General features: G+C 40.1%; 2 protein-coding genes across 2 annotated transcripts in view; one reads left to right on the top strand and one right to left on the bottom strand.

The window, feature by feature from the left end:
• Positions 1-15,493, top strand: part of LOC109874702 (transient receptor potential cation channel subfamily A member 1) — a 23,110-nt gene extending 7,617 nt beyond the window's left edge. Inside the window, exons 8-27 of the mRNA XM_031809691.1 lie at positions 36-84; positions 171-270; positions 361-461; positions 885-1,054; positions 1,473-1,637; positions 3,167-3,281; positions 5,178-5,344; positions 5,495-5,585; positions 5,710-5,769; positions 5,899-5,997; positions 8,494-8,564; positions 10,117-10,285; positions 10,394-10,483; positions 10,756-10,925; positions 11,073-11,202; positions 14,040-14,231; positions 14,331-14,399; positions 14,523-14,627; positions 14,967-15,076; positions 15,278-15,493. Coding sequence (XP_031665551.1) covers positions 36-84; positions 171-270; positions 361-461; positions 885-1,054; positions 1,473-1,637; positions 3,167-3,281; positions 5,178-5,344; positions 5,495-5,585; positions 5,710-5,769; positions 5,899-5,997; positions 8,494-8,564; positions 10,117-10,285; positions 10,394-10,483; positions 10,756-10,925; positions 11,073-11,202; positions 14,040-14,231; positions 14,331-14,399; positions 14,523-14,627; positions 14,967-15,076; positions 15,278-15,470 — 2,416 coding nt within the window. The 3' untranslated portion in view covers positions 15,471-15,493. The remainder of the gene's footprint in view (positions 1-35; positions 85-170; positions 271-360; positions 462-884; positions 1,055-1,472; positions 1,638-3,166; positions 3,282-5,177; positions 5,345-5,494; positions 5,586-5,709; positions 5,770-5,898; positions 5,998-8,493; positions 8,565-10,116; positions 10,286-10,393; positions 10,484-10,755; positions 10,926-11,072; positions 11,203-14,039; positions 14,232-14,330; positions 14,400-14,522; positions 14,628-14,966; positions 15,077-15,277) is intronic.
• On the bottom strand, positions 14,762-24,245 carry LOC109875056 (dnaJ homolog subfamily B member 6). Its single transcript, XM_020467203.2, has 10 exons — positions 24,086-24,245; positions 23,080-23,168; positions 22,831-22,940; positions 22,341-22,406; positions 22,075-22,185; positions 20,926-21,069; positions 19,281-19,512; positions 19,004-19,074; positions 16,300-16,482; positions 14,762-15,940 (listed from the first exon to the last, which is right to left on the bottom strand). The coding sequence occupies exons 2-10, from the start codon at positions 23,142-23,144 to the stop codon at positions 15,840-15,842; spliced, it is 1,083 nt and encodes a 360-aa protein (XP_020322792.1). The 5' UTR covers positions 23,145-23,168; positions 24,086-24,245; the 3' UTR covers positions 14,762-15,839.

The following is a 24,245-nucleotide window of genomic DNA, read 5'->3' as shown; positions in this document are numbered from 1 at the left end:
CTCTCTTACCCTTTTATCATATTTTTCACCAACAGAGCAACAATATTTGACCATGTTGGATTGGCTGAGTACCTCATTTCAAAGGTGAACACGAAACAAGAAACAAGAGAAAAATATGAATATTTCCAGTGTTTCACGATCTTATCATATTCATATTTATTCTTTGACAGGGTGCAGACATTAATTCCATTGACTGTAAGGGTCATACGCCACTGCTTCTGGCAACAAGCTGTCGTGCATGGAAAACAGTGGGCCTTCTTCTTACACATGGTAAGTTTCTCAAAGAGAAGCATATGTCTCACATGTAGTTTACACTATTGTATGGTTTGTCATGATCCTGTTCATCCTCTCCTATTTTAGGGGCTAATTTGAAAATAAAAGACAAATATGACTGCAATTTCCTTCACCTTGCCATCTTGCAGCCTAAAGGTCTGAAAAACCTTCCTCCAGAAGCCTTACAGGTAATATTCTATAATGAACGTACCTGCTAGAAGGTTCAATAGCAATGATGAAGCTTCCAAAATTACGCTGAGATCCATGTTAAAATTTTAAGACAACGTCATAAGTTCTAAATATTGCAATGAGCTCATACAGTATGTTTTAATGAGCTCTAGTGGGGGATCTTGTAAGAACGAACACGTAGTGCATTACTGCCACCTAGCGTTGAGAACTTGAAGTAAATCCAACACACGAAGAAGAAGTAGAATCCCAGGATCATAAGTGTTAGCCTTTGTATTAAACAAGGTTCATTATTAAACCCATATATCTTCTTGTGACTGTCTCAGTAGGATTGACATGTGCAATCATTTTGAATAAAGTTTGCAGTAAACACTTAGTTTGACTCTTGAGACCCCAATGTTATCATATTGTCTCTTGCCACACAGTGCAGCAATGTGAGAGAGCTCCTGGGTGCGGAGGACAATGAGGGTTGTACTCCCTTGCATTACGCCTGCAGACTGGGAATCCCAGAGTCAGTGACGGACATGCTCGGACTCAACGTCTCACTAGATCAGAAGTCTAAGCAGAAGAAATCTGCACTGCATTTCGCAGCCGAGTGAGTAACTTAAGGAGTAAGACGTGGTATATGGCCAATATACCACGGCTAAGGGCTGTTCTTAGGCATGACGCAATGCGGACACAGCCCGTAGCCGTGGTATATTGGCCATATATCAATTACCCCCGAGGTGCCTTATTGCTATTATAAACTGCTTACCAATGTAATTAGTGCAGTAAAAGTTGTGTGAATAAGGTCTGATATACCACGGCTGTCAGCCAATCAGCATTCAGGGCTCGACCCACCCAGTTTATAATTCTGAATAAATCTCTACATTATTGACACATTGAGTTGTCAGTAGACTCATTATACCCCATAAATATTAACAATTTCACTGTTTGCTATTTTGGCTGGTTTTCAGTTTAGCATTAGTTGTATTTGATAACTTACTTTTTATGATCAATCTTTTCTATTCCAGGTATGGGAGGATAAACACCTGCCACAGACTCCTGGAGTGGATGACCTGCACCAGGCTGCTGAACGAGGGAGATGAGAGTGGGATGACTCCCCTCCACCTGGCATCCCGAGGCGGCCATATTAAAGTGCTGGAGCTACTGCTGCGGAAAGGAGCTCTGTTCCACAGGTACAGTACTCAGTGGTGGAAAAAGTACCCACATGTTCATATTTGAGTAAAAGTAAAGATATCTTAATAGAAAATGACTCAAGTAAAAGTGACAGTCACCCAGTAAAATACTTGTAAAGGCGTCTGTGTGTAGCTGGTGAGATGAGTCAGGCGCAGGACAGCAGATATTAGTAATAAAATACTTTACTCAAAAATTCAAACATAACACGTAATATACACACACAATACAACAAACAATCACTCACAAATACAACATGTAGAACAGGGGGTTAAATAACAAGCAAGTGATTGATGAAGTAAAGCCAGGTGCGATAAGACAAAGACAGAACAAATGGAAAATGAAAAGTGGATCTGTGGTGGCTAGAAAGCCGGTGACGTCGACCGCCGAACGCCGCCCGAACAAGGAGAGGGACAAGAAGAGGGACCGACTTCGGCGGAAGTCGTGACAATACTACTTGAGTAAAAGTCCAAAAGTATTTGGTTTTAAATAACATTAAGTATTAAGCGGTAGCTCACAGATTACTGCACCTGTACATAGCCCACCTATAATTTAGCCCAAACAACTACCTCTTTCCCTACTGTATTTTATTTATTTATTTAGCTCCTTTGCACCCAATTATTTTTATTTCTACTTTGCACATTCTTCCACTGCAAATCTACCATTCCAGTGTTTTACTTGCTATATTGTAATTACTTTGCCACCATGGCCTTTTTTTGCCTTTACCTCCCTTATCTCACCTCATTTGCTCACATTGTATATAGACTTGTTTATACTGTATTATTGACTGTATGTTTGTTTTACTCCATGTGTAAATCTGTGTCGTTGTATGTGTCGAACTGCTTTGCTTTATCTTGGCCAGGTCGCAATTGTAAATGAGAACTTGTTCTCAACTTGTCTACCTGGTTAAATAAAGGTTAAATTAAAAAATTTAAAAAATTAAAGGAAAATGTAATTGCTAAAATATACTTAATTATAACAAGTAAAAGTATACATAATTTTTTATTCCTTATATAAAGCAAACCAGATGGCATCATTTTCTTTCTTTCTTTTTTTACGGATAGACATAGGCATGCTCCAACACTCAGACATAATTTACATTCAAAGCATGTGTTTAGTGAGTCTGCCAGATCAGAGGCAGTAGGGATGTTCTCTTGATAAGTGTGTGAATTAGACACATTTCCTGTATTGCTAAGTATTCAAAATGTAACGAGTACTTTTGGGTGTCAGGGAAAATGTATGGAGTAAAAAGTACATCATTTTCTTTAGGAATGTACTGAAGCAAAAGTAAAAGTACAGATACCCAAAAACACTACTTAAGTAGTACTTTCAAGTATTTTTACTTAATTACTTTACACCACTGACAGTATTTCAGACCTGCTACGCACACACTCACTCAAACTCGATGTTAACCCAAGTGAGGTGAACCATTATTGCCCAAACCAGTGAAAAACAATGTCTATATTTTTACTAGATTTTCCATTTTGAATCAGCTGCAGTACTAATGAATGTTTACTATATGCCATTGCAGTGATTCTAAAGGTTGGACCTGTCTACATCACGCTGCAGCAGAGGGATATACCCAGACCATGATCATACTTCTGCAATCAAATATCAAACTGCTGGACAAAACAGATGAAGACATGGTTTGGGTCCTCTCTTTTTCCACAATTCCTTACCCTGAGGTGGGCTCATCTTCACATTCCCTTACCCTCAGGTGGGCTCATCTTCACATTCCCTTACCCTCAGGTGGGCTCATCTTCACATTCCCTTACCCTGAGGTGGGCTCATCTTCACATTCCCTTACCCTCAGGTGGGCTCATCTTCACATTACCTTACCCTGAGGTGGGCTCATCTTCACATTCCCTTACCCTGAGGTGGGCTCATCTTCACATTCCCTTACCCTGAGGTGGGCTCATCTTCACATTCCCTTACCCTGAGGTGGGCTCATCTTCACATTCCTTTACCCTGAGGTGGGCTCATCTTCACATTCCCTTACCCTCAGGTGGGCTCATCTTCACATTCCCTTACCCTGAGGTGGGCTCATCTTCACATTCCTTTACCCTGAGGTGGGCTCGTCTTCACATTCCCTTACCCTGAGGTGGGCTCTTCTTCACATTCCCTTACCCTGAGGTGGGCTCGTCTTCACATTCCCTTACCTTGAGGTGGGCTCATCTTCACATTCCTTTACCCTGAGGTGGGCTCGTCTTCACATTCCCTTACCCTGAGGTGGGCTCTTCTTCACATTCCCTTACCCTGAGGTGGGCTTGTCTTCACATTCCCTTACCCTGAGGTGGGCCCATCCTCACATTCCTTTACCCTCAGGTGGGCTCATTTTCACATTCCCTTACCCTGAGGTGGGCTCATCTTCACATTCCTTTACCCTGAGGTGGGTTCGTCTTCACATTCCCTTACCCTCAGGTGGGCTCATCTTCACATTTCCTTAACCTGAGGTGGGCTCATCTTCACATTCTCTTACCCTTGAGGTGGGCTCATCTTCACATTCCCTTATCCTGAGGTGGGCTCATCTTCACATTTCCTTAACCTGAGGTGGGCTCATCTTCACATTCTCTTACCCTTGAGGTGGGCTCATCTTCACATTCCCTTACCCTGAGGTGGGCTCATCTTCGCATTCCCTTACCCTCAGGTGGGCTCATCTTCACATTACCTTACTCTAAGGTGGGCTCATATTCACATTCCCTTACCCTCAGGTGGGCTCATCTTCACATTTCCTTAACCTGAGGTGGGCTCATCTTCACATTCCCTTACCCTGAGGTGGGCTCATCTTCACATTCCCTTACCCTGAGGTGGGCTCTTCTTCACATTCCCTTACCCTGAGGTGGGCTCGTCTTCACATTCCCTTACCCTGAGGTGGGCTCATCTTCACATTCCCTTACCCTGAGGTGGGCTCATCTTCACATTTCCTTACCCTCAGGGGGGCTCATCTTCACATTCCTTTACCCTCGGGTGGGCTCATCTTCACATTCCCTTACCCTGAGGTGGGCTCATCTTCACATTCCCTTACCCTCAGGTGGGCTCATCTTCACATTCCCTTACCCTGAGGTGGGCTCATCTTCACATTCCCTTACCCTGAGGTGGGCTCTTCTTCACATTCCCTTACCCTGGGGTGGGCTCATCTTCACATTCCCTTACCCTGAGGTGGGCTCATCTTCACATTTCCTTACCCTGAGGTGGGCTCATCTTCACAATTCCTTAACCTGAGGTGGGCTCATCTTCACATTCCCTTACCCTGAGGTGGGCTCATCTTCACATTCCCTTACCCTGAGGTGGGCTCATCTTCACATTCCCTTACCCTGAGGTGGGCTCATCTTCACATTCCCTTACCCTGAGGTGGGCTCATCTTATCTGTTTCCTTTCTGTTTAGCTTGAGGGAGTAAGATGTCTATGTTGAAATACTGAGAAAGTCTTCCACAAATAGATATCATTCCTCTTTCTGAAAAAGGAAATCCAAAGGTTATTGTTGCTGTTATATACAATCCTCTGTTCTAATTTCGAAGTGCTATGTTTTACTTTTGGTCCAGAACACAGCGTTACATCTGGCTGCCAGGGAGGGCCATGCGGCTGCAGTGACACTGCTCCTGGGCAGAGGGGCCCAGATGACGCTCAACAAGAGTGATGCCTCCTTCCTCCACGAAGCTGTTCTCAACGGCAGGAAAGACGTTGCCTTCGCTGTTATCCACAATGAGAGGTTGGGCCACTGTTGCAAGATACAGTGGATACTTTATCTATGTGCTGTTACGATGCTTTGACAGTACAGTGATGTGTTTGATTATTGGTATTCAGTTGGAGTGCATGACAATGCCATATTGACATGTACAATATAACCTGTTTGTTTCAGATGTGCTGAGGCTATGCTATTGTTCAAAGTGAAGTCAACTAAGCGATGTGTTGTCATGGACATGATAGAGTTCCTGCCTGAGTCATTCAAAGTTAGTTTTTTAAAGTTTTTTTTAACTATGCATAAAGGTAACTATCATAAAGGAAATGGATACAAATCTCCCATTTCTCAGTCAGCATATTAGAAAACATTAATGGTGCAGTGTTTCTCCACAGCATCTTTTGGACACTTGTGTGGAGGAGTCAGATGATGACGTAAATAGTTACAACTACTCTGTACGTCTGTTCTCTCTATTCTGTATTTGGTATTACCTTCTTAAAACTCAGATTCATTATTGCTTAATCAAATTCACAAAAACATTCCAGTTAGCGCGTGTTGTAAACTAATATGTCTTTTATCAACAGATCGAGTACACTTTCAAATGGCTCCAAGCTCCCATTCATATCATTAAGCTTGCAAAAACAGACAAAAGCTACTACTTCCAGCCTCTCACTGCTCTAAACGTTAGTACCCACTGCAATACTGTAGAGCAGTGTTTCCCAACTCTGGTCCCCCTGTACCCCAACAGTACATATTTTTATTGTAACCCTGGACAAGCACACCTGATTCAACTTGTCAACTAATCATCAAGCCCTCAATGAGTTGAATGAGGTGTGTTTGTCCAGGGCTACAAAGAAAATGTGTACTGTTGAGGGTACTGGAGGACCAGGGTTGTGAAACACTACTGTAAACTGAACTGCACTGTTTTCAAACATGGAATTTTTCTCTAGGGTTAAGGGCCATGAAGTTTCCCCAACTAACACTTTAAAGCAAAACAGTGCAATATCAGAAACAGGTCATATACGGTGACTTCGGAATGTAATTTGACCCCTTGACTTTTCCCACATTTTGTTACATTACAACATTATTCTTAAATTGATTTTTTTTTTAACTTCCAGCAATCTACACACAATATCCCATAATGACAAATCGAAAACAGATTTTTAGACATTTCTGCAAATGTATTAAAAATAAAAACAGAAACATCAAATTTACATAAGTATTCAGACCCTTTGCTATGAGAATTGTGAGCAGTTGATGTTATTCTTTAATAACACAGACCCCAAAGCAAATCAGGGGGAGAACAATATATTTATTCAAAGAGAACAAATCATAGTTGTTATGCTGGAAAGTAGATGACAGATGTTCATTCTACCCTGTCCTCAATGATTTCTCCACTGAACAAAGAGACAGGATGTAGTTTATACCCCAACCCTAGCCTGCGGTTGACCAATTAGAATTCCTTGCAGCAAAATTGGACCAATGGTCAAATAACAAGTATCCCGTTTCAGGCTCAATGTATAGACAATTTGAACCAATGAGAACTTGCCACATGTAGCTATGAGTCCTGGACTGAAATTCCTCCCGTGTCCCTAAACCATTAATCTTCAGTTCCCCTCTTGACCTTTAGTCCTCTGCGTTGTGTATTTACCTTTGAATATTCTTACATAATCAAAATTGAGCTCAGGTGCATCCTGTTTCCATTGATAATCCTTGAGATGTTTCTACAACTTGATTGGAGTCCACCTGTGGTAAATTCAATTGATTGGACATGATTGGAAAGGCACACGCCTGTATAGATAAGGTCCCACAGTTGACGGTGTATGTCAGAGTAAAAATAAAGCCATGAGGTCGAAGGAATTGTCCGTAGAGCTCCGAGACAAGATTGTGTCGAGGCACAGATCTGGGGAAGGGTACCAAACAATGTCTGCAGCATTGAAGTTCCCCAAAAACACAGTGGCTTCCATCATTCTTAAATGGAAGAAGTTTGGAACCACCAAGACCACCAAACTGAGTAATCTGAGCAATCACTCTGACAGAGCTCCAGAGTTCCTCTGTGGAGATGGGAGAACCTTCCAAAAGAACAACCATCTCTGCAGCACTCCACCAATAAGGCCCTTATGGTAGAGTGGCCAGACGGAAGCTACCCCTCAGTAAAAGGCACATGACGGCCTACTTGGAGTTTGCCAAAAGGCACCTAAAGACTCTCAGACTATGAGAAACAAGATTCTCTGGTCTGATGAAACCAAGATTGATCTCTTTGGCCAGAATTCCCTAGTGTCACGTCTGGAGAAAACCTGGCACCATCCCTACGGTGAAGCATGGTGGTGGCAGCATCATGCTGTGGGGATGTTTTTCAGAGGCAGGGACTGGTAGACTAGTCAGGATTGAGGGAAAGATGAACGGAGCAAAGTATAGAGAGATCCTTGATGAAAACCTGCTCCAGAGAGCTCAGGACCTCAGACTGGGGTGAAAGTTCACCTAAACCTAAACCTAAACACACAGCCAAGACAACACAGGAGTGGCTCCCGGACAAGTCTCTGAATGTCCTTGAGTGGCCCAGCCAGAGCCCGGACTTGAACCCAATCGAACATCTCAAATCAAATCAAATCAAATGTTATTCTCTGCAGCACTCCACCAATAAGGCCCTTATGGTAGAGTGGACCATAAGGGCAGCATTCTCTGGAGAGACCTGAAAATAGCTGTGCATCGACGCTCCCCATCCAAACTGACAGAGCTTGAGAGGATCTGCAGAGAAGAATGGGAGAAACTCCCCAAATACAGGTGTGCCAAGCTTGTAGCATCATACCCAAGAAGACATAAGGCTGTAATCGCTGCCAAAGGTGCTTCAACAATGTATTGCTTAAAGTGTCTGAATATTTATGCAAATGTGATATTTCATTTTTTTTTTGTAAATTAGCAAACATTTCTAAAAACCTATTTTTGCTTTGTAATTATGGAGTATTTTGTGTACATTGACAAGGGGAAAACAATATTTAATTCATTTCAGAATGAAGCTGTAACGTAACAAAATGTGGAAAAAATCAAGAGGTCGGAATACTTTCTGAAGGCACTGCATGTATTTGTCATTCCCACAACACAACATTGTTGGATAGTGAAAAGGAAAACATAATTATCTGATATGTATTCAAAGAGTTTATATTGTTATTTTTTACTAGTCCATGGTGCAATTTAATTGCATAGAGCTTCTGACCCATCCTGTCTGCAAGAAGTATCTAGAAATGAAATGGTGAGTGACACTGCATGACCTTTATCATAATACGTTATCGTCATACTACTGTCTCCAACACTGTAAATATTAACATCATACAACTGTCTCCAACACTGTAAATATTAACATGATACTACTGTCTCCAACACTGTAAATATTAACATGACACTACTGTCTCCAACACTGTAAATATTAACATGACACTACTGTCTCCAACACTGTAAATATTAACATCATACAACTGTCTCCAACACTGTAAATATTAACATGATACTACTGTCTCCAACACTGTAAATATTAACATCATACAACTGTCTCCAACACTGTAAATATTAACATGATACTACTGTCTCCAACACTGTAAATATTAACATGATACTACTGTCTCCAACACTGTAAATATTAACATGATACTACTGTCTCCAACACTGTAAATATCAACATCATACTACTGTCTCCAACACTGTAAATATCAACATCATACTACCGTCTCCAACCCTGTAAATATCAACATCATACTACCGTCTCCAACCCTCTAAATATCAACATCATACTACTGTCTCCAACACTGTAAATATTAACATGATACTACTGTCTCCAACACTGTAAATATCAACATCATACTACTGTCTCCAACACTGTAAATATCAACATCATACTACCGTCTCCAACCCTGTAAATATCAACATCATACTACCGTCTCCAACCCTCTAAATATCAACATCATACTACTGTCTCCAACACTGTAAATATTAACATGATACTACTGTCTCCAACACTGTAAATATTAACATGATACTACTGTCTCCAACACTGTAAATATTAACATGACACTACTGTCTCCAACACTGTAAATATTAACATGACACTACTGTCTCCAACACTGTAAATATTAACATGACACTACTGTCTCCAACACTGTAAATATTAACATCATACAACTGTCTCCAACACTGTAAATATTAACATGACACTACTGTCTCCAACACTGTAAATATTAACATTATACAACTGTCTCCAACACTGTAAATATTAATATCATACTACTGTCTCCAACACTGTAAATATTAACATGATACTACTGTCTCCAACACTGTAAATATTAACATGACACTACTGTCTCCAACACTGTAAATATTAACATGATACTACTGTCTCCAACACTGTAAATATTAACATGACACTACTGTCTCCAACACTGTAAATATTAACATGACACTACTGTCTCCAACACTGTAAATATTAACATGACACTACTGTCTCCAACACTGTAAATATTAACATCATACTACTGTCTCCAACACTGTAAATATTAACATGACACTACTGTCTCCAACACTGTAAATATTAACATGACACTACTGTCTCCAACACTGTAAATATTAACATCATACTACTGTCTCCAACACTGTAAATATTAACATGACACTACTGTCTCCAACACTGTAAATATTGACAACATCAAATGAAAAGTCATGCCAAGCTACAGTATATAGTAAGCTATATACAAAATATATTAGTGAACAGTCACCTGCGAATACTCACCAAATGGTTTCTTATATCTATTTAGGAACGCCTATGGCATCAAAGTGCATCTGCTCAATCTGGCTGTCTACTCACTTGGTCTGGGGCCTCTGACACACATCATTCATACTCTGAAGCCCATCCTCAACACCAATGTCACCCAAACTACATCACCATCATCATCAGTAAGCATGGTGACCACCTCCCTTGACAAGGTGCCGTATGAGATCCGATTACATCCACAGCAAGACTTTAGACTTCTTTCCTAGTGTATTTGTTTGTCTCAGAAACCCAATTCAATAACAACTCCTCCATCTTCACAGCAATGCTATCTTATCACCACCTGCATGTTCCTGATTCTTGCCATGAATCTGTACACAGTTGGCAAGGAGCTGGTGCAGATAGTTCAGCAGGTAATCATGGAAATGTACATCTGTTCTAAATACTGTAGCCTCAATCCATGGTATGTGATTTATCTGGTTGTGTGATTTGATCATTTTAAATATATTGTAGCGAAATTAACCCAACACCTAGCAACCTTGTCAAAGAGTTTGGATAACTTGGTATAACGTTTAAGGTGGTGGGTTGACAGTCGCTGAACCCGGGTTCGAGACCCATTCAGGGCTACCTCCCGAATTCGTTACAATTTTGAAATAGATGTTAATTTGATGTGTTTCTATTCAAGGGTTCAAAGTACTTCCGTGATGTGACCAATGCATTGGACTGGGGTGCCGCCGTCACGTCTCTGTTGTTTGTGATCCCTTTACTGATGGACTTCAAGGAGACATGGCATTGGGAGGCTGGGGTAGTGGCAGTTCTTCTATCCTGGATCAACTTTCTCCTCTATTTCCAACGGTATGGAGACTGAATGTATTTTGTACATAAAATAGTGCAGGTTTACTGAGATTCATCTTTGAAGAAACAGTTATTTATATTAACTGATCAAATGTATTTTTATCAACAAAAGCCATTTTAAGAAATGACATCACTATTGGTCCACAGGTTTGAACGTGTTGGGATCTACGTGGTGATGTTTTTAGAGATTGCAAAAACTCTTTTAAGCATCATTGTACTGTTCTTCTTCTTGCTGCTTGCATTTGCATTGGCTTTCTATGCCCTGATACAAGACCAGGTATGTTTACAGGACCATAGAGATTTAACAATGTTTTATCTCTATGTGAAGAACATTGTATTGTGTAATGTATGTAGCTGAATGTTTTGTCTGTGAACATCTGTTAGAAATGACCAATAACTTGTACCTGTATTTGTATAATGCATTTCCACAGTTACAGTGAGCTCCGAAAGCATTGGTGAGAGGGACACATTTGTTGTTCTTTTGGCTTTGTACTCCAGCGCTTTGGATTTTAAATGATGCAATGACTATGAGGTTAAAGTGCAGACTGTCAGCTTTAATCTGAGGGTATTTTCATTCATATGGGGTGAACCGTTTAGAAATTACAGCACTTTTTGTACATACTGTAGTCCTCCCATTTTACTAATGTATTTTAAAGTAGTCAAAAGTTAAGTATTTGGTCCCATATTCATAGCACGCAATGACTACAGCAAGCTTGTGACTCTATAAATATGATGGATGCATTTTTGGTGGTTTCAGATTATTTTGTGCTCATTAGAAAATAATGGTAAAAAATGTATTGTGTCATTTTGGAGTCTCTTTAATTGAAAATAAAAATATAATATCTTTCTAACACTACTACATTAATGAGGATGCTATCATGATTACGGAAAATCCTGAATGAATCATGAATAATGATGAAAGTTACAAAACACACAAATATCATACCCCCAAGACATGCTAACCTCTCACCATTACAATAATAGGAGAGGATATTTGTGTGTGTGGGGGGGGGGATATTTGTGTGTCTAACTTTCACAATCACCATAATTCACAATTTATTCAGGCTTATCCATAGAAACAGTGACTCCAAAATGACACAACACATTATTTACCATTCATTTCTATTGGGTACAAAATAATCTGAAACGTAAACCAAAACGAACAGCAAATGCATCCAACAAATTTGTAGAGTCACAAACTGGATGTAATCATTGCGTGCTAGGAATATGGAACCAAATACTTAACTTTTGACTTATTTAATACACATATACAGTTGAAGTCAGAAGTTTACATACACTTAGTTTGGAGTCATTCAAACTCGTTTTTCAACCCCTCCACAATCTCTTGTAACCAAACTATAGTTTGGCAAGACGGTTAGGACATCTACTTTGTGCATGACACAAGTCATTTTTCCAACAATTGTTGACAGACAGATTATTTCACTTATAATTCACTGTATCACAATTCCAGTGGGGCAGAAGTTTACATTCACTAAGTTGACTGTACCTTTAAACAGCTTGGAAAATTCCAGAAAATGATGTCATGGCTTTAGAAGCTTCTGATAGGCAAATTGACATAATTTAAGTCAATTGGAGGTGTACCTGTGGATGTATTTCAAGGCCTACCTTCAAACTCAGTGCCTCTTTGCTTGACATCATGGGAAAATCTAAATAAAACAGACAAGACCTCAGAAAAAATATTGTAGACCTCCACATGTCTGGTTCATCCTTGGGAGCAATTTCCAAACTCTTGAAGGTACCACATTCATCTGTATAAACAATAGTACGCAAGAATAAACACCATGGGACCACGCAGCCGTCATACCGCTCAGGAAGGAGACGCGTTCTGTCTCCTAGAGATGAACGTACTTTGTTGCGAAAAGTGCAAATCAATCCCAGAACAACAGCAAAGGACCTTGTGAAGATGCTGGAGGAAACAGGTACAAAAGTATCTATATTCACAGTAAAACGAGTCCTATATCGACATAACCTGCAAGGAAGAAGCCACTGCTCCAAAACCGCCGTCTTGCAACTGCACATGGGGACAAAGATCATACTTTTTGGAGAAATGTCCTCTGGTCTGATGAACAAAAATAGAACTGTTTGACCATTATGACCATCGTTATGTTTGGAGGAAAAAGGGGAGGCTTGCAAGCCGAAGAACACCATCCCAACCATGAAGCATGGGGGTGGCAGGATCATGTTGTGGGGATGCTTTGCTGCAGGAGTGACTGGTGCTCTTCACCAAATAGATGGCATCATGAGGCAGGAAAATTATGTGGATATATTGAAGCAACGTCTCAAGACATCACTCAGGAAGTTAAAGCTTGGTCGCAAATGGGTCTTCCAAATGGACAATGACCCCAAGCATACTTCCAAAGTTGCTGCAAAATGGCTTAAGGACAACAAAGTCAAGGTGTTGGAGTGACCATCACAAAGCCCTGACCTCAATCCCATAGAAAATGTGTGGGTAGAACTGAAAAAGAGTGTGCGAGCAAAGAGGCCTACAAACCTGACTGAGTTACACCAGCTCTGTCAGGAGGAATGGGCCAAAACCACCCAACTTATTGTGGGAAGCTTGTGGAACGCTTCCCGAAACGTTTGACCCAAGTTAAATCATGTAAAGGCAATGCTACCAAATACTAATTGAGTGTATGTAAACATCTGACTCACTGGGAATGTGATGAAATAAATAAAAGCTGAAATAAATCATTCTCTCTACTATTATTCTGACATTTCACATTCTTTAAATAAAGTGGTGATTCTAACTGACCTAAGACAGGGCATTTTTACAAGGATTAAATGTCAGGAATTGTGAAAAACTGAGTTGAAATGTATTTTGCTAAGTTGTATGTAAACTTCCGACTTCAACTGTAAGTGAATTTGTTGCAATACTTTTGGTTCCCTAAAATGGGGGGATTATGCACATAAAGTGCTGTAATTTCTTAATGGTTCACCCGATATGGATGAAAATACCCTCAAATTAAAGCTGACCGTCTGCACTTCAAATCCAAAGTGCTGGAGTACAGAGCCAAAGCAACAACAAACTAATGTGTCACTGTCCCAACACTTTTGGAGTTCACTGTATATGACTTCATGCATCTTTGTTCCCAGAACGTTGTTGACAGTGGATCTAGCATGCTGCTAGCAATCATGCAAGTATTTGTCATGATGGTTGGAGAACTCAACTACCAAGAAAATATCCTGAAGCCATTTCTGAACGGGATTCTGCCATTCCCTTCTTTGACCTATGCCATTTTTGTTATGTTCACCTTCGCTGTGCCCATTCTCCTCATGAACCTAATGGTAAGTCCTAAAATCCTACAGGAAGCCATTTTCTTATACTCCCATTATCAACTACGAATGCTTCATTGCATATACATGACTACCTTTTGTGTGACATAGATTGGCTTGGCTGTTGGTGACATAGCAGAAGTACAGGCGAATGCTGTGCTGAAGCAAATGGGAATGCAGGTGTGTTTTGATTTCATTGTCATGCTTTTTCAAACTCATAAATAATTTTCTAACTCTTTACTAGTGTTTGACGGCCAGGATAAAAAAAAAAATCTGCATGTATTATAAACCATTATTATACAGATTGAGCTTCACACTAGTCTAGAGGAGAAGATGCCGTACTGGTTAATGAAGAGGGTTGACCAGGCCTCTCTCACTGAGTACCCTAACAGAGCCTATGGCAGAAAGGTGTGTACTTTCTACAAGTGGTTGTATTTAAAATAATATGTTAACTGCCCTTTGAATGTTTGCGTAAAATGGAAGGGCTTTCAAATTGAAAAACAGAACAAATATTTTGAGTTCCTTTCAAAGGCGTTTAATTAAGTACTTTCTTCAGTTTATCTATTGATCTATACAAATTGAGAATCAGTTAGTTTAAAGGATTGTTTAATCAACTAATACTCTGCATGGAAATACTTATGTAGAGACATGGAGGGTGTCCAAGCCCACCACAGGACACTGTTAGTTTTTGGTATAGATGTTTGGTAAACAACAGTAATAATGAATAGTCTGAATCTCCTTTAACAGATAGAAATGTTCTATGCAATGCTGGGTATGGGGCATGAGAGAACCCGTCTCAGCCCCACTTCCCCTCCATCTACACCTATGGAACAGGAAATCAGTAAACAGAAGTACAGGTGAGGACTTAGCTCACACCAGTGGTTTGTTTGACCTTATTCAAATACAACAGCAGAGCAATGCACAAGTATTAACATTATATTGTTTATCAGTATTTAGTTTATCAGTATTTAAAGTGCATTCTATCAATTTTGTTTTAAGCGCTTCAATACTACACACATTTTTAGACTATTAAAATAGATGATCTATTATTTACCCAGGCTGAAGGAGATGTCTAATGTTATCGAGAAGCAGCACAACCTGCTGAAGCTGATCGTTCAGAAGATGGAGATCAGTTCGGAGGTGGAGGAGGAGCATGATGGTCCTCAGCTGTTCCAGGGCTACAGGGACAAGTCCCTCCCCTCCCAGAGCAAATGGAACCCTCTGCTGAGGGCACTGGGAGCTAGGAAGTAACATCCATCACATATATTATAATGGACTGACAAGTCAACCCCTGCACATCACCCATTCAATATTTCAGCTAAACGAATCGACAGTGTTCCTTTAGTAATGTATATTACTGGATGTAAGGGAAGACAAGGGTCATGATTTAAACTCATTTCAATTGTATTTTGCATGGTTTTCTGAATCATTTAGTCGGATGCACCCCACATTTTCCTATGGGCGTAAGATAGGATATATAATAGAAAACGAGTCAGGATTATATATTTACAGTATCTGTGCATTCTTGCTAAAGCGCTTTGAGGACCCCATATTTAAGTGTCCTTTAAAACAATATTCATTGTTAAAGGTGTATCAATAACATATTGTTTCCGTAGCTGACTAGGAGGACAAGGATCTGTGTGTACTGGATCCTGTTTTTCTCTTTTTGGCATCCTCTGTGGGCTCAGGCATGGGTTTCTTCCTCTTGTTTTCACTGTGTACTGGAGAGAGATGCATAAGAAAAAGACAGCTTATTTGATTGTGGATCCAATGAGTCCAGGGCCCATATTCACATTGCGTCTCAGAGCAGGAAACCTGATCTAGGACGAGATCTCTCCTTGTCTTATTCATTATGATTTAAAAGGCTAAATTGATACTAGATCACAACTCCTACTCTTTTGATAGGCCCAAAACTACAGTATGAAAACAAAAAACACATTATTCCACTTTGATTGAGAATTTAATCCCTGCACACCTTCTCCATGATGTTTCCAAGTACCTTATAAAAAAGTTTAAAAAAATATTGCCCACTGTACTATTATGGGAATGTTAGGGATCCTGTATTGAAAGTGGTTCTAACCTGAAGCTGGGCTCCTTCCCTCCTCTCTGTCTGGAGTGGGCCTGTGGGGGGAAGTCTTTACATGATGACAAGGAGCACGGGGAACAGAGGACCGGGAGGCATGTGCACTGGAAGAGTGTGCAGTAACAGTTTGTCTGCACTCCTCCTGTTGGACTGCTTGAACAGTGGCAATAGGCTTTACCCCTGGGGAGAGGAATGCGGTGTTGTAAGAAGAGAGGGGTGACACCAGTTACCCCTTACAATACATACGGTCTTCAATAGGAAACGCTCCATTGGATTTCCATGCATGGATCAGAACAGACGTACAGTAGGTAAATGACTGAACCTAAACAGGTGTAACCATCAGATGGATCATGTTGAACTGACCAGTTAATTGCTAAATACATAAAAGGGACAAAGGAAAAATGCTGTGAAATCTCAAAAATGCCATATTATGAGTGAAAGTTGATGCTTTTTCAGTAGGGTGTATTATTTTGGGTCATATAAACAAAGGAGTGAGACAGTGTGTGTGAGAGAGAACACAGTCTGTTCTATACCACATCTTTCTATCTGCAATAACTCTAAACATTTTCCAGTAAATAGGAGGCGTGGAGTGAAACATAGAAAATGAGGATTTAATCATCTCACATACAGTGCATTCGGAAAGTATTCAAGCCCCTTGACTTTTTCCACATTTTGATATACAACCTTACTCTAAAATTTATTAAATGATTTTCTTCCCTCATCCATCAGAAATACCATATTTACATTAGTATTCAGACCCATTGCTATGAGACTTCGAAATTGAGCTCAGGTGCATCCTGTTTCCATTGATCATCCTTGAGATGTTTCTATAAGATTCTCTGGTCTGATGAAACCAAGATTCTTTGACCTGAATGCCAAGCGTAACGTCTGGAGGAAACCTGGCACCATCCCTACGGTGATGGATTGTGGTGGCAGCATCATAAGGATGTGGGGATTTTTTTCAGGGACTGGGAGACTAGTCAGGATTAAGGGAAAGAGGAACAGAGCAAAGTAGAGAGAACCTTGATAAAAACCTGCTCGAGCACTCAGGACCTCAGACTGGGGCGAAGGTTAAACTTCCAACAGGACAACGACCTTAAACAGACAGTTGCTTCGGGAGAAGTCTCTGAATGTCCTAGAGTGGCCAAGCCAGAGGCCGGACTAGAACCCAATCGAACATGTCTGCAGCGGTGCTCCCCATCCAACCTGACAGAAGCTTGAGAAGATCTGCATAGAAGAATGGGAGAAACTCCCCAAATACAGGTGTGCCAAGCTTGTAGCGTCATGCCCAAGAAGACTCAAGGCTGTAATCGCTGCCAAAGGTGCTTTAACAATGTACTGAGTAAAATGGTCTGAATACCTATGTAAATGATATGTAAAAAAAAATATATATATATAAAAAAAATGTGGGGGGGGGGGGGGTTGTCATTATGGGGTATTGTGTGTAGATTGATGGGGGGGAACAATTTAATACATTTTTGAATTATGGCTGTAATGTAACAAAATGTGGGGGGGGAATCAAGTGGTCTGAATACTTTCCAAATACACTGTAGATGAGCAGAGTTAAATGTGAATGAGGCTAATCAAGATGCATGCAACTTTGTCAAGTCAACTATACCTAACACTACAATAAAGTGATTCTTATGGTAAAAGTAGCTCCCATGCTACTTTATTATGGACTCAGCTGACCAGTTGACATCATGTACATGGCAAGAATATCCTCCATTGATTATGCTTTCACACCATGAAAACACAGTAAATGACAAGACAGAAATGTCATGCAAAATAGGACAATAGAAAGATATCTAGGAGATAGAAAGCCTGTTCGTGCAGTTAGTACAGTAGCATGCACTCACACAAAGGGATCAATCCTCTGTAAGCAAAGCAGCAGTTTAGAACGATGAACTGCTTGTTCTGCTAGAAGAAACAGCACACCACGCCACTCAAGACTGTCCGTCCAATCCCCAAAAAAGGATGAAATTCATATTTATTGATTTTAAATTGTTTTACAAAGTACACAAAATTCCTTGTATATTCATGTATCATTTATATAATGAATCGTTAATTTGTGCATGGTTATGCAATCATAACATTAAGACTGAACAACATTTATTGGCATACATGCTGAAATGAACAAAACAACTAAAAACACTTGTATTAGAACAAATAAAATAGCATATTAACACTTTCTACCAGCATTTATAAAATAAATGTTACTAACAAAGGTTAGATAAGCAATCAGGTCGTAAACAGGGTTTTAAAGCCAGGGTTACGTTTTCCAGTTAACACTCATATTAATATCCAGATGAAAAAGCAAAGTCATGCTTTATCCAAATGCACAAAGTGTTCCTTGTCCAAAACACTATCAGAGAGAGACTGCAATAGAGCGAAGTGCATACAGAAAGACAGTACAAACAGAAGTTCTCTGATCCTAACTTACTTACACCATGGTCCCAAACGCAAATATAACACTCCATCCTGAGCCAAATTGTTGACAGCTCAAATTCATAAATACATTAACAAAATGCATAGAAAATTGAATTTACTCAATGGACACTGACCTACAAACTCTAACAAGGGAAAACCAAACATAAGTACAAACATCCAAACAATGACATAACATTGTTTTTTTGAGCTCAAGTTTGTGCTGGTAATGCTCCAGGAGATTACTTGTTATCCAGTCGCAGTAGTTGTTCCTTACCATTGACGGTTAGTGATCTTAACTGTCCGTCTTCTTCCACCTCTACGCGTTCCTGTCCATTCTCCACAATTCTAAAGTATGGAGGGGGATTCAAATCATTTTCTAAATCAATGCACTTCAATAAGTACCAATGTTAAAGGATACACTATCATCAGAGGCTATCTGGCCTAATAGAAAAGTAGTTAACTAGTTGCATTTTCCGCTTGACAGCATAACAATTAAAGACTAAACAAAACGATATCAACTTCACTGTGTGGTTAGAGAGCTACTAATCTACCTTTTTGTTGTGATTTTCCTGCCGTTGATGAATTTCGTGGAGGTTGATACGGAGCGGAAGTTGCCCATCCCGCCTCCTCCACCTCCACCCCCGCCACCAAAAGAGGTGGAGGAGAAGGCAGTGAAGCCACCATGGCCTCCTCCTCCTCCTCCTCCCAGATGACCCATGTGACTCATATGGCCCATAGGACTCATATGGCCCATGTGACCCATGTGTCCGAAAGAGGTAAAGCCTGTCAGGGAACAGAGATGACATTCACTTATAGATCCATAACAATCCCATCTCTAAACGCATCAACAAATACATTCTCTAACTGCTTTAAGGAAAAGTGATTCTGGATTGATAGCTTTACACTTTATTTGACAGTACAGACAGGACCAGGTGTTTCCTAAGAAATTAGAAGGTGAACTGATAAATAACATACATGTTTGTTTCTTTGGGATAATGTTTTGATTAAATATGAACAGTACCAGTCAAATGTTTGGACACACCTACTCAATCAAGGGTTTTCTTTATTTTTTACATTGTACATTACTTTAAGACACGAAGGTCAGTCAATGCGGAACATTTCAAGAACTTTGAAAGTTTATTCAAGTGCCGTTGCAAAAACCATCAAGCGCTATGATGAAAATGTCTCTCATGAGGACCCCCACAGGAAAGGAAGACCCATAGTTACCTATGCTGCAGAGGATAAGGTCATTAAAGTTAACTGCACCTCAGAAATTGCAGCCCAAATGAATGCTTCACAGAGTTCAAGTAACAGACACATCTCAACATCAACTGTTCAGAGGAGACCACGTAATCAGGCCTTCATGGTTGAATTGCTGCAAAGAAACCACTACTAAAAGGACACCAGTAAGAAGAAGAGACTTGCTTGGGCCAAGAAACACATGAAATGGACATTAGACTGGTGGAAATCTGTTCTTTGGTCTGATGAGTCCAAATTTGAGATTTTTGGTTCCAACCGCAGTGTCTTTGTGAGACACAGATTAGGTGAATGGATGATCTCTGTGGTTCTCACCGTGAAGCATGGAGGAGGGATGGTGCTTTGCTGGTGACACTGTAGGTGGTTTATCTAGAATTCAAGGCACACTTAAACAGAATGGCTACCACAGCAATATGCAGCGATACACCATCCCATCTGGTATGCACTTAGTGGGACTATCACTTGTTTTTCAACAGGACAATTACCCAAAACACACCTACAGGCCATGTAAGGGCTATTTGACCAAGGAGAGTGATGGAGTGCTGCATCAGATGACCTGGTCTCCACAATCACCAGACAACCCAATTGAGATGGTTTGGGATGAGTTGGACCGCAGAGTGAAGGAAAAGCAGCCAATATGCTCAGCATATGTGGGAATTCTTTCAAGACTGCTGGAAAAGCATTCCAGGTGAAGATGGTTGAGAGAATGCCAAGAGTGTGCAAACCTGCCATTAAGGCAAAGGGTGGCTATTTTGAAGAACCTGAAATATAAAATCTATTTTTGGTGACATGATTCCATATGTGTTATTTCATTGTTTTGATGTATTCCCTATAATTCTACAACGTAGAAAATAGTAAAAATAAAGAAAAAGCCTTGAATGAGTAGGTGTGTCCTAACTTTTGACTGGTACTGTATATCTGGGACCTGTGTTTCCTGACCTGGGTCAAACGCTGTGAAGCCTGCACCAAACGGTGGGAAGCCACCAAATCCCCCGAAGAAGGGTCCCCCGGTTCGACTCCTGCTCACTCCCCTGTGGTGCCTCCTCCCTCCACCGAAGAACTCATCCCCAAACGGATCCCCTCCTGCAGGAGAAGAGAAGAAACAGTGTGAAGAGAAGAGAGACTGTGTTCAATTTCTGGGTGACAGCTAAAGTTATAAACAACGAGAAATAGCCTGCATGCTTTCAGATAAATAGACCTACACCACCTACGCACAGAAAGTGAATGTAATGCAATTTACTGACTGTAAATCTCCAATCTAGTAGATGCTATGAACTAAATGATTTATATTATTCGTTTCTGGGATAAGCATACTGAGTCTATTGTAACCAACCCAACATGATCCTCATAAAGGACGACTGGGCTCCCTCATTCATCACTGACTTTCCTTCTCTGGTTGCCCATTTCATCTCTGCCTGCCTCATCTCTGTGCTCTATCTCCTACTGATTGTCCCCCTCTTCCGTCTGCAGCGCTCTCTGTAAAAGCTTTAAAATATATATATTGTTGACAATGTATTACTAATAGTCAAAAACCAATGCTCGTAGAAAGAGGAGGAAAGGAAGTGCTACTAAGGTACACAATAGTACATTTTGGTAGACAGAAGGTGCTCTTTGGTAAACGGGGTGAATAAGTCATCAAAAAGAAAGGAGGACCAAGGCACTCTTCATATAATTAATTAAAATGCCTTTATTTCTATGTTCAGTAGAAACAACGTTTTTTTTTTTACTGACGCATTTCGGCTGCATGGCCTTCGTCAGGGAGTACAAAGCCATAATACAATGTCCTCTTTTAAAACAGCTTTTCCAATTAGCCCTAATTTAAAGAGGGAGTGGTTACAAAATTGATTGGACACACCTAGTAAGCAATACTATACACACAAAGTGAAATACTGTAGCTATGTTGTCAAAAATGTAAACTCCAAGCTAGAAGTATCAGAATGCCTAGAACTGTAGTTCTAACCTTAAATATGACTGGGAGAAGTGTCAAGAACAAGAAGGCAATATATTCCATAGTACACTAGAACACAGCAAACATGAACAACAACAGTCTAAACATAGCTGAGGGCAATTGAGCTAAAAAATGCTCACCAAAGAAATCCGCAAAAGGATCTCGACCGCCAAAGAACTCTCTGAAGACATCTTCAGGATTGCGGAACGTGAACCCTTCGTTGAAGTGATCACCATTGTGGTAATGTCCAACTAAATGAAAACAAAAATTATGAATATGGTTAGTGGAAATAATAATAAGTGTTATGATTGTTAATTACAGATGAATAGAGTAACTAACAATTAAACCGTCCACAAAATAATTGTATACATTTCTGACATCTGCCAAGAGCCTAATAAAGACTTACCACCTCCTCCACTGTTTGTTGTTAGGCCTGCTTTACCATAGCGATCATACATGTTCCTCTTGTTGGCTACAACAGAATAGAAAAACGTAAACTCACATCAAAACAAACAGTAAAATTATTAAAAGGATGATAACAAGTGAGATACACTGGATGCTTGTCAAGGGTTCAGAGGGACATGACACTGGGTAAGTACATACAGATCAGCATATACAGCCTTTATGGGATTATTAAGGCGAATTTCAGAAGGAATCAAATATAATCTTTCGCAACCTCAACTACTCACATCGCATTAACACACCATTTAACAATTGCATAACAGTTGTGGATGCAGGTATTGTATGTGAACAAACAGCTTCCTTGAAAATAACTTATTTTGGTTAGATGTATTTTACGTGTCATGGATGCAGATATCAGTGCATTATTTATTGTTCATCTATTATAAATACTGTGTTCTCTTGGCTTCAAACGCCTTTCAAAATGTATGACTTACCATCTGACAGAACCTCATAGGCCTCAGAAAGTTCTTTGAACTTTTTCTCTGCTTCTTCCTTATTTTCTGGGTTTTTGTCAGGATGCCATTTTAGTGCCAATTTTCTGTACCTGAAAGCAGAGAAATGCATTAAACAGTATTATTATCTCAGTATATCAACCATTTAAAACTTCTGAAAATCCATTCATCTACATCTAGTGCCAGTCTATCTATTGGAATACATACGCTAAACTTGACAAGACTACTTACGCTTTTTTTATGTCTTCTTGAGATGCATTTCTTAGGACTCCTAAAATGTGATAATATTCCACCATGGTTTTGTATAAACTTTTTCCAACCTGTGTGAATAGGAAACAGCAATGTAAAATTTGCAGGAGTGCACATCTTATGCAAACTATTGTGTAAATGAGCAATTATTTCCCAGGCCTCAGGGAACAAAAAAATGCAAGTACAGCAGTACCTTGAATATGGGATAATCTATGTCTTAAATTACTTTATCCTCCCCAGACTGGACTGGCAGTTGCCTGGTAACTAATTGGCATGCATGAGTGACATCTGGAGGATGGGGGCTTACGTCCCATAAAGGTCAACGCTTTATCGTCCAAAGAGGTCACATTCTGGCTCAGTGTAGAACATACCCCCTGGTGCAATTTCACAATAACCAGGCCTGATTGACAACCCTGGGTCAACCACAGGGGCAATGCCACAATTGTCCGTATGTTGAAGCTCCTGATCTAGGTAACTAACATGTACTAGTGGGGACATTAATCCTTGTGCTGCGGCTGCAGCAGGTATACAACGTTAGCTAGCTACTGTTTAACTATCGATTTTATCAGTTGGAAATAATTGTATACAATTTCGCAGAGTCTCATCTTTTTCTCTTTCCGCCATATCTTTGAAATGTCACTCTGTATTCTACTAGCTAATGCGTGTATAATGCTCACTGTGTTAACGTTAGCTAGAAGATTGCTAACTCAATAGCATATCCAGTTTTGTTCGCCGTCCTGTGCCTCCTAGCATTACACATCACCTAGCAACTCAAAACGAATCATACCAAAGCTAAAGACCATACTGAGTGTTCTAGCCAACATCAACATTTTGCAGTAACTTGCGTTGCTGTCAAAATTATCATTCTGGCTAGCTAACTAATGCCAACCAACAGGCTAGCAAGCTAACTAGCTAGCTAATGTTTTTGTGATGAAGCCCAGCATCAAAGGAATGTGTCACTGGTAAAACAAAGACTTGGTCAAATTACCTAGCTCTTCAGCCGTCCCAGTTTTCTTCTATAGCCTGATAAGTTTCCAGTAGTGATTTATTATCGTTTTCCAGTTATGGTTATTCAAGAAAATGCTGCTTTGCCACAGACAATTCAACAGCCTTGGGTTGTTTGTAGTTTTACGTAACATCCGGTTAGC

This window comes from Oncorhynchus kisutch, linkage group LG30 (assembly GCF_002021735.2).
Source record: "Oncorhynchus kisutch isolate 150728-3 linkage group LG30, Okis_V2, whole genome shotgun sequence".
In the NCBI taxonomy this organism is placed as follows: domain Eukaryota; kingdom Metazoa; phylum Chordata; class Actinopteri; order Salmoniformes; family Salmonidae; genus Oncorhynchus; species Oncorhynchus kisutch.
The sequence above is the reverse complement of the archived record's forward strand: the minus strand, read 5'-3'. Positions and strand labels throughout refer to the sequence as shown.

Bases quoted from the DNA above. Each gene is read 5' to 3' on its own strand.
- LOC109875056 (XM_020467203.2), bottom strand. From the start codon at position 23,144: ATGGTGGAATATTATCACATTTTAGGAGTCCTAAGAAATGCATCTCAA. The intron at 22,941-23,079 runs GTAAGTAGTCTT...CTCTGCTTTCAG, and splicing joins CAAGAAGACATAAAAAAAGC to GTACAGAAAATTGGCACTAA. The intron at 15,941-16,299 runs GTTAGAACCACT...ATCTCTCTCCAG, and splicing joins GGGAAGGAGCCCAGCTTCAG to TACACAGTGAAAACAAGAGG.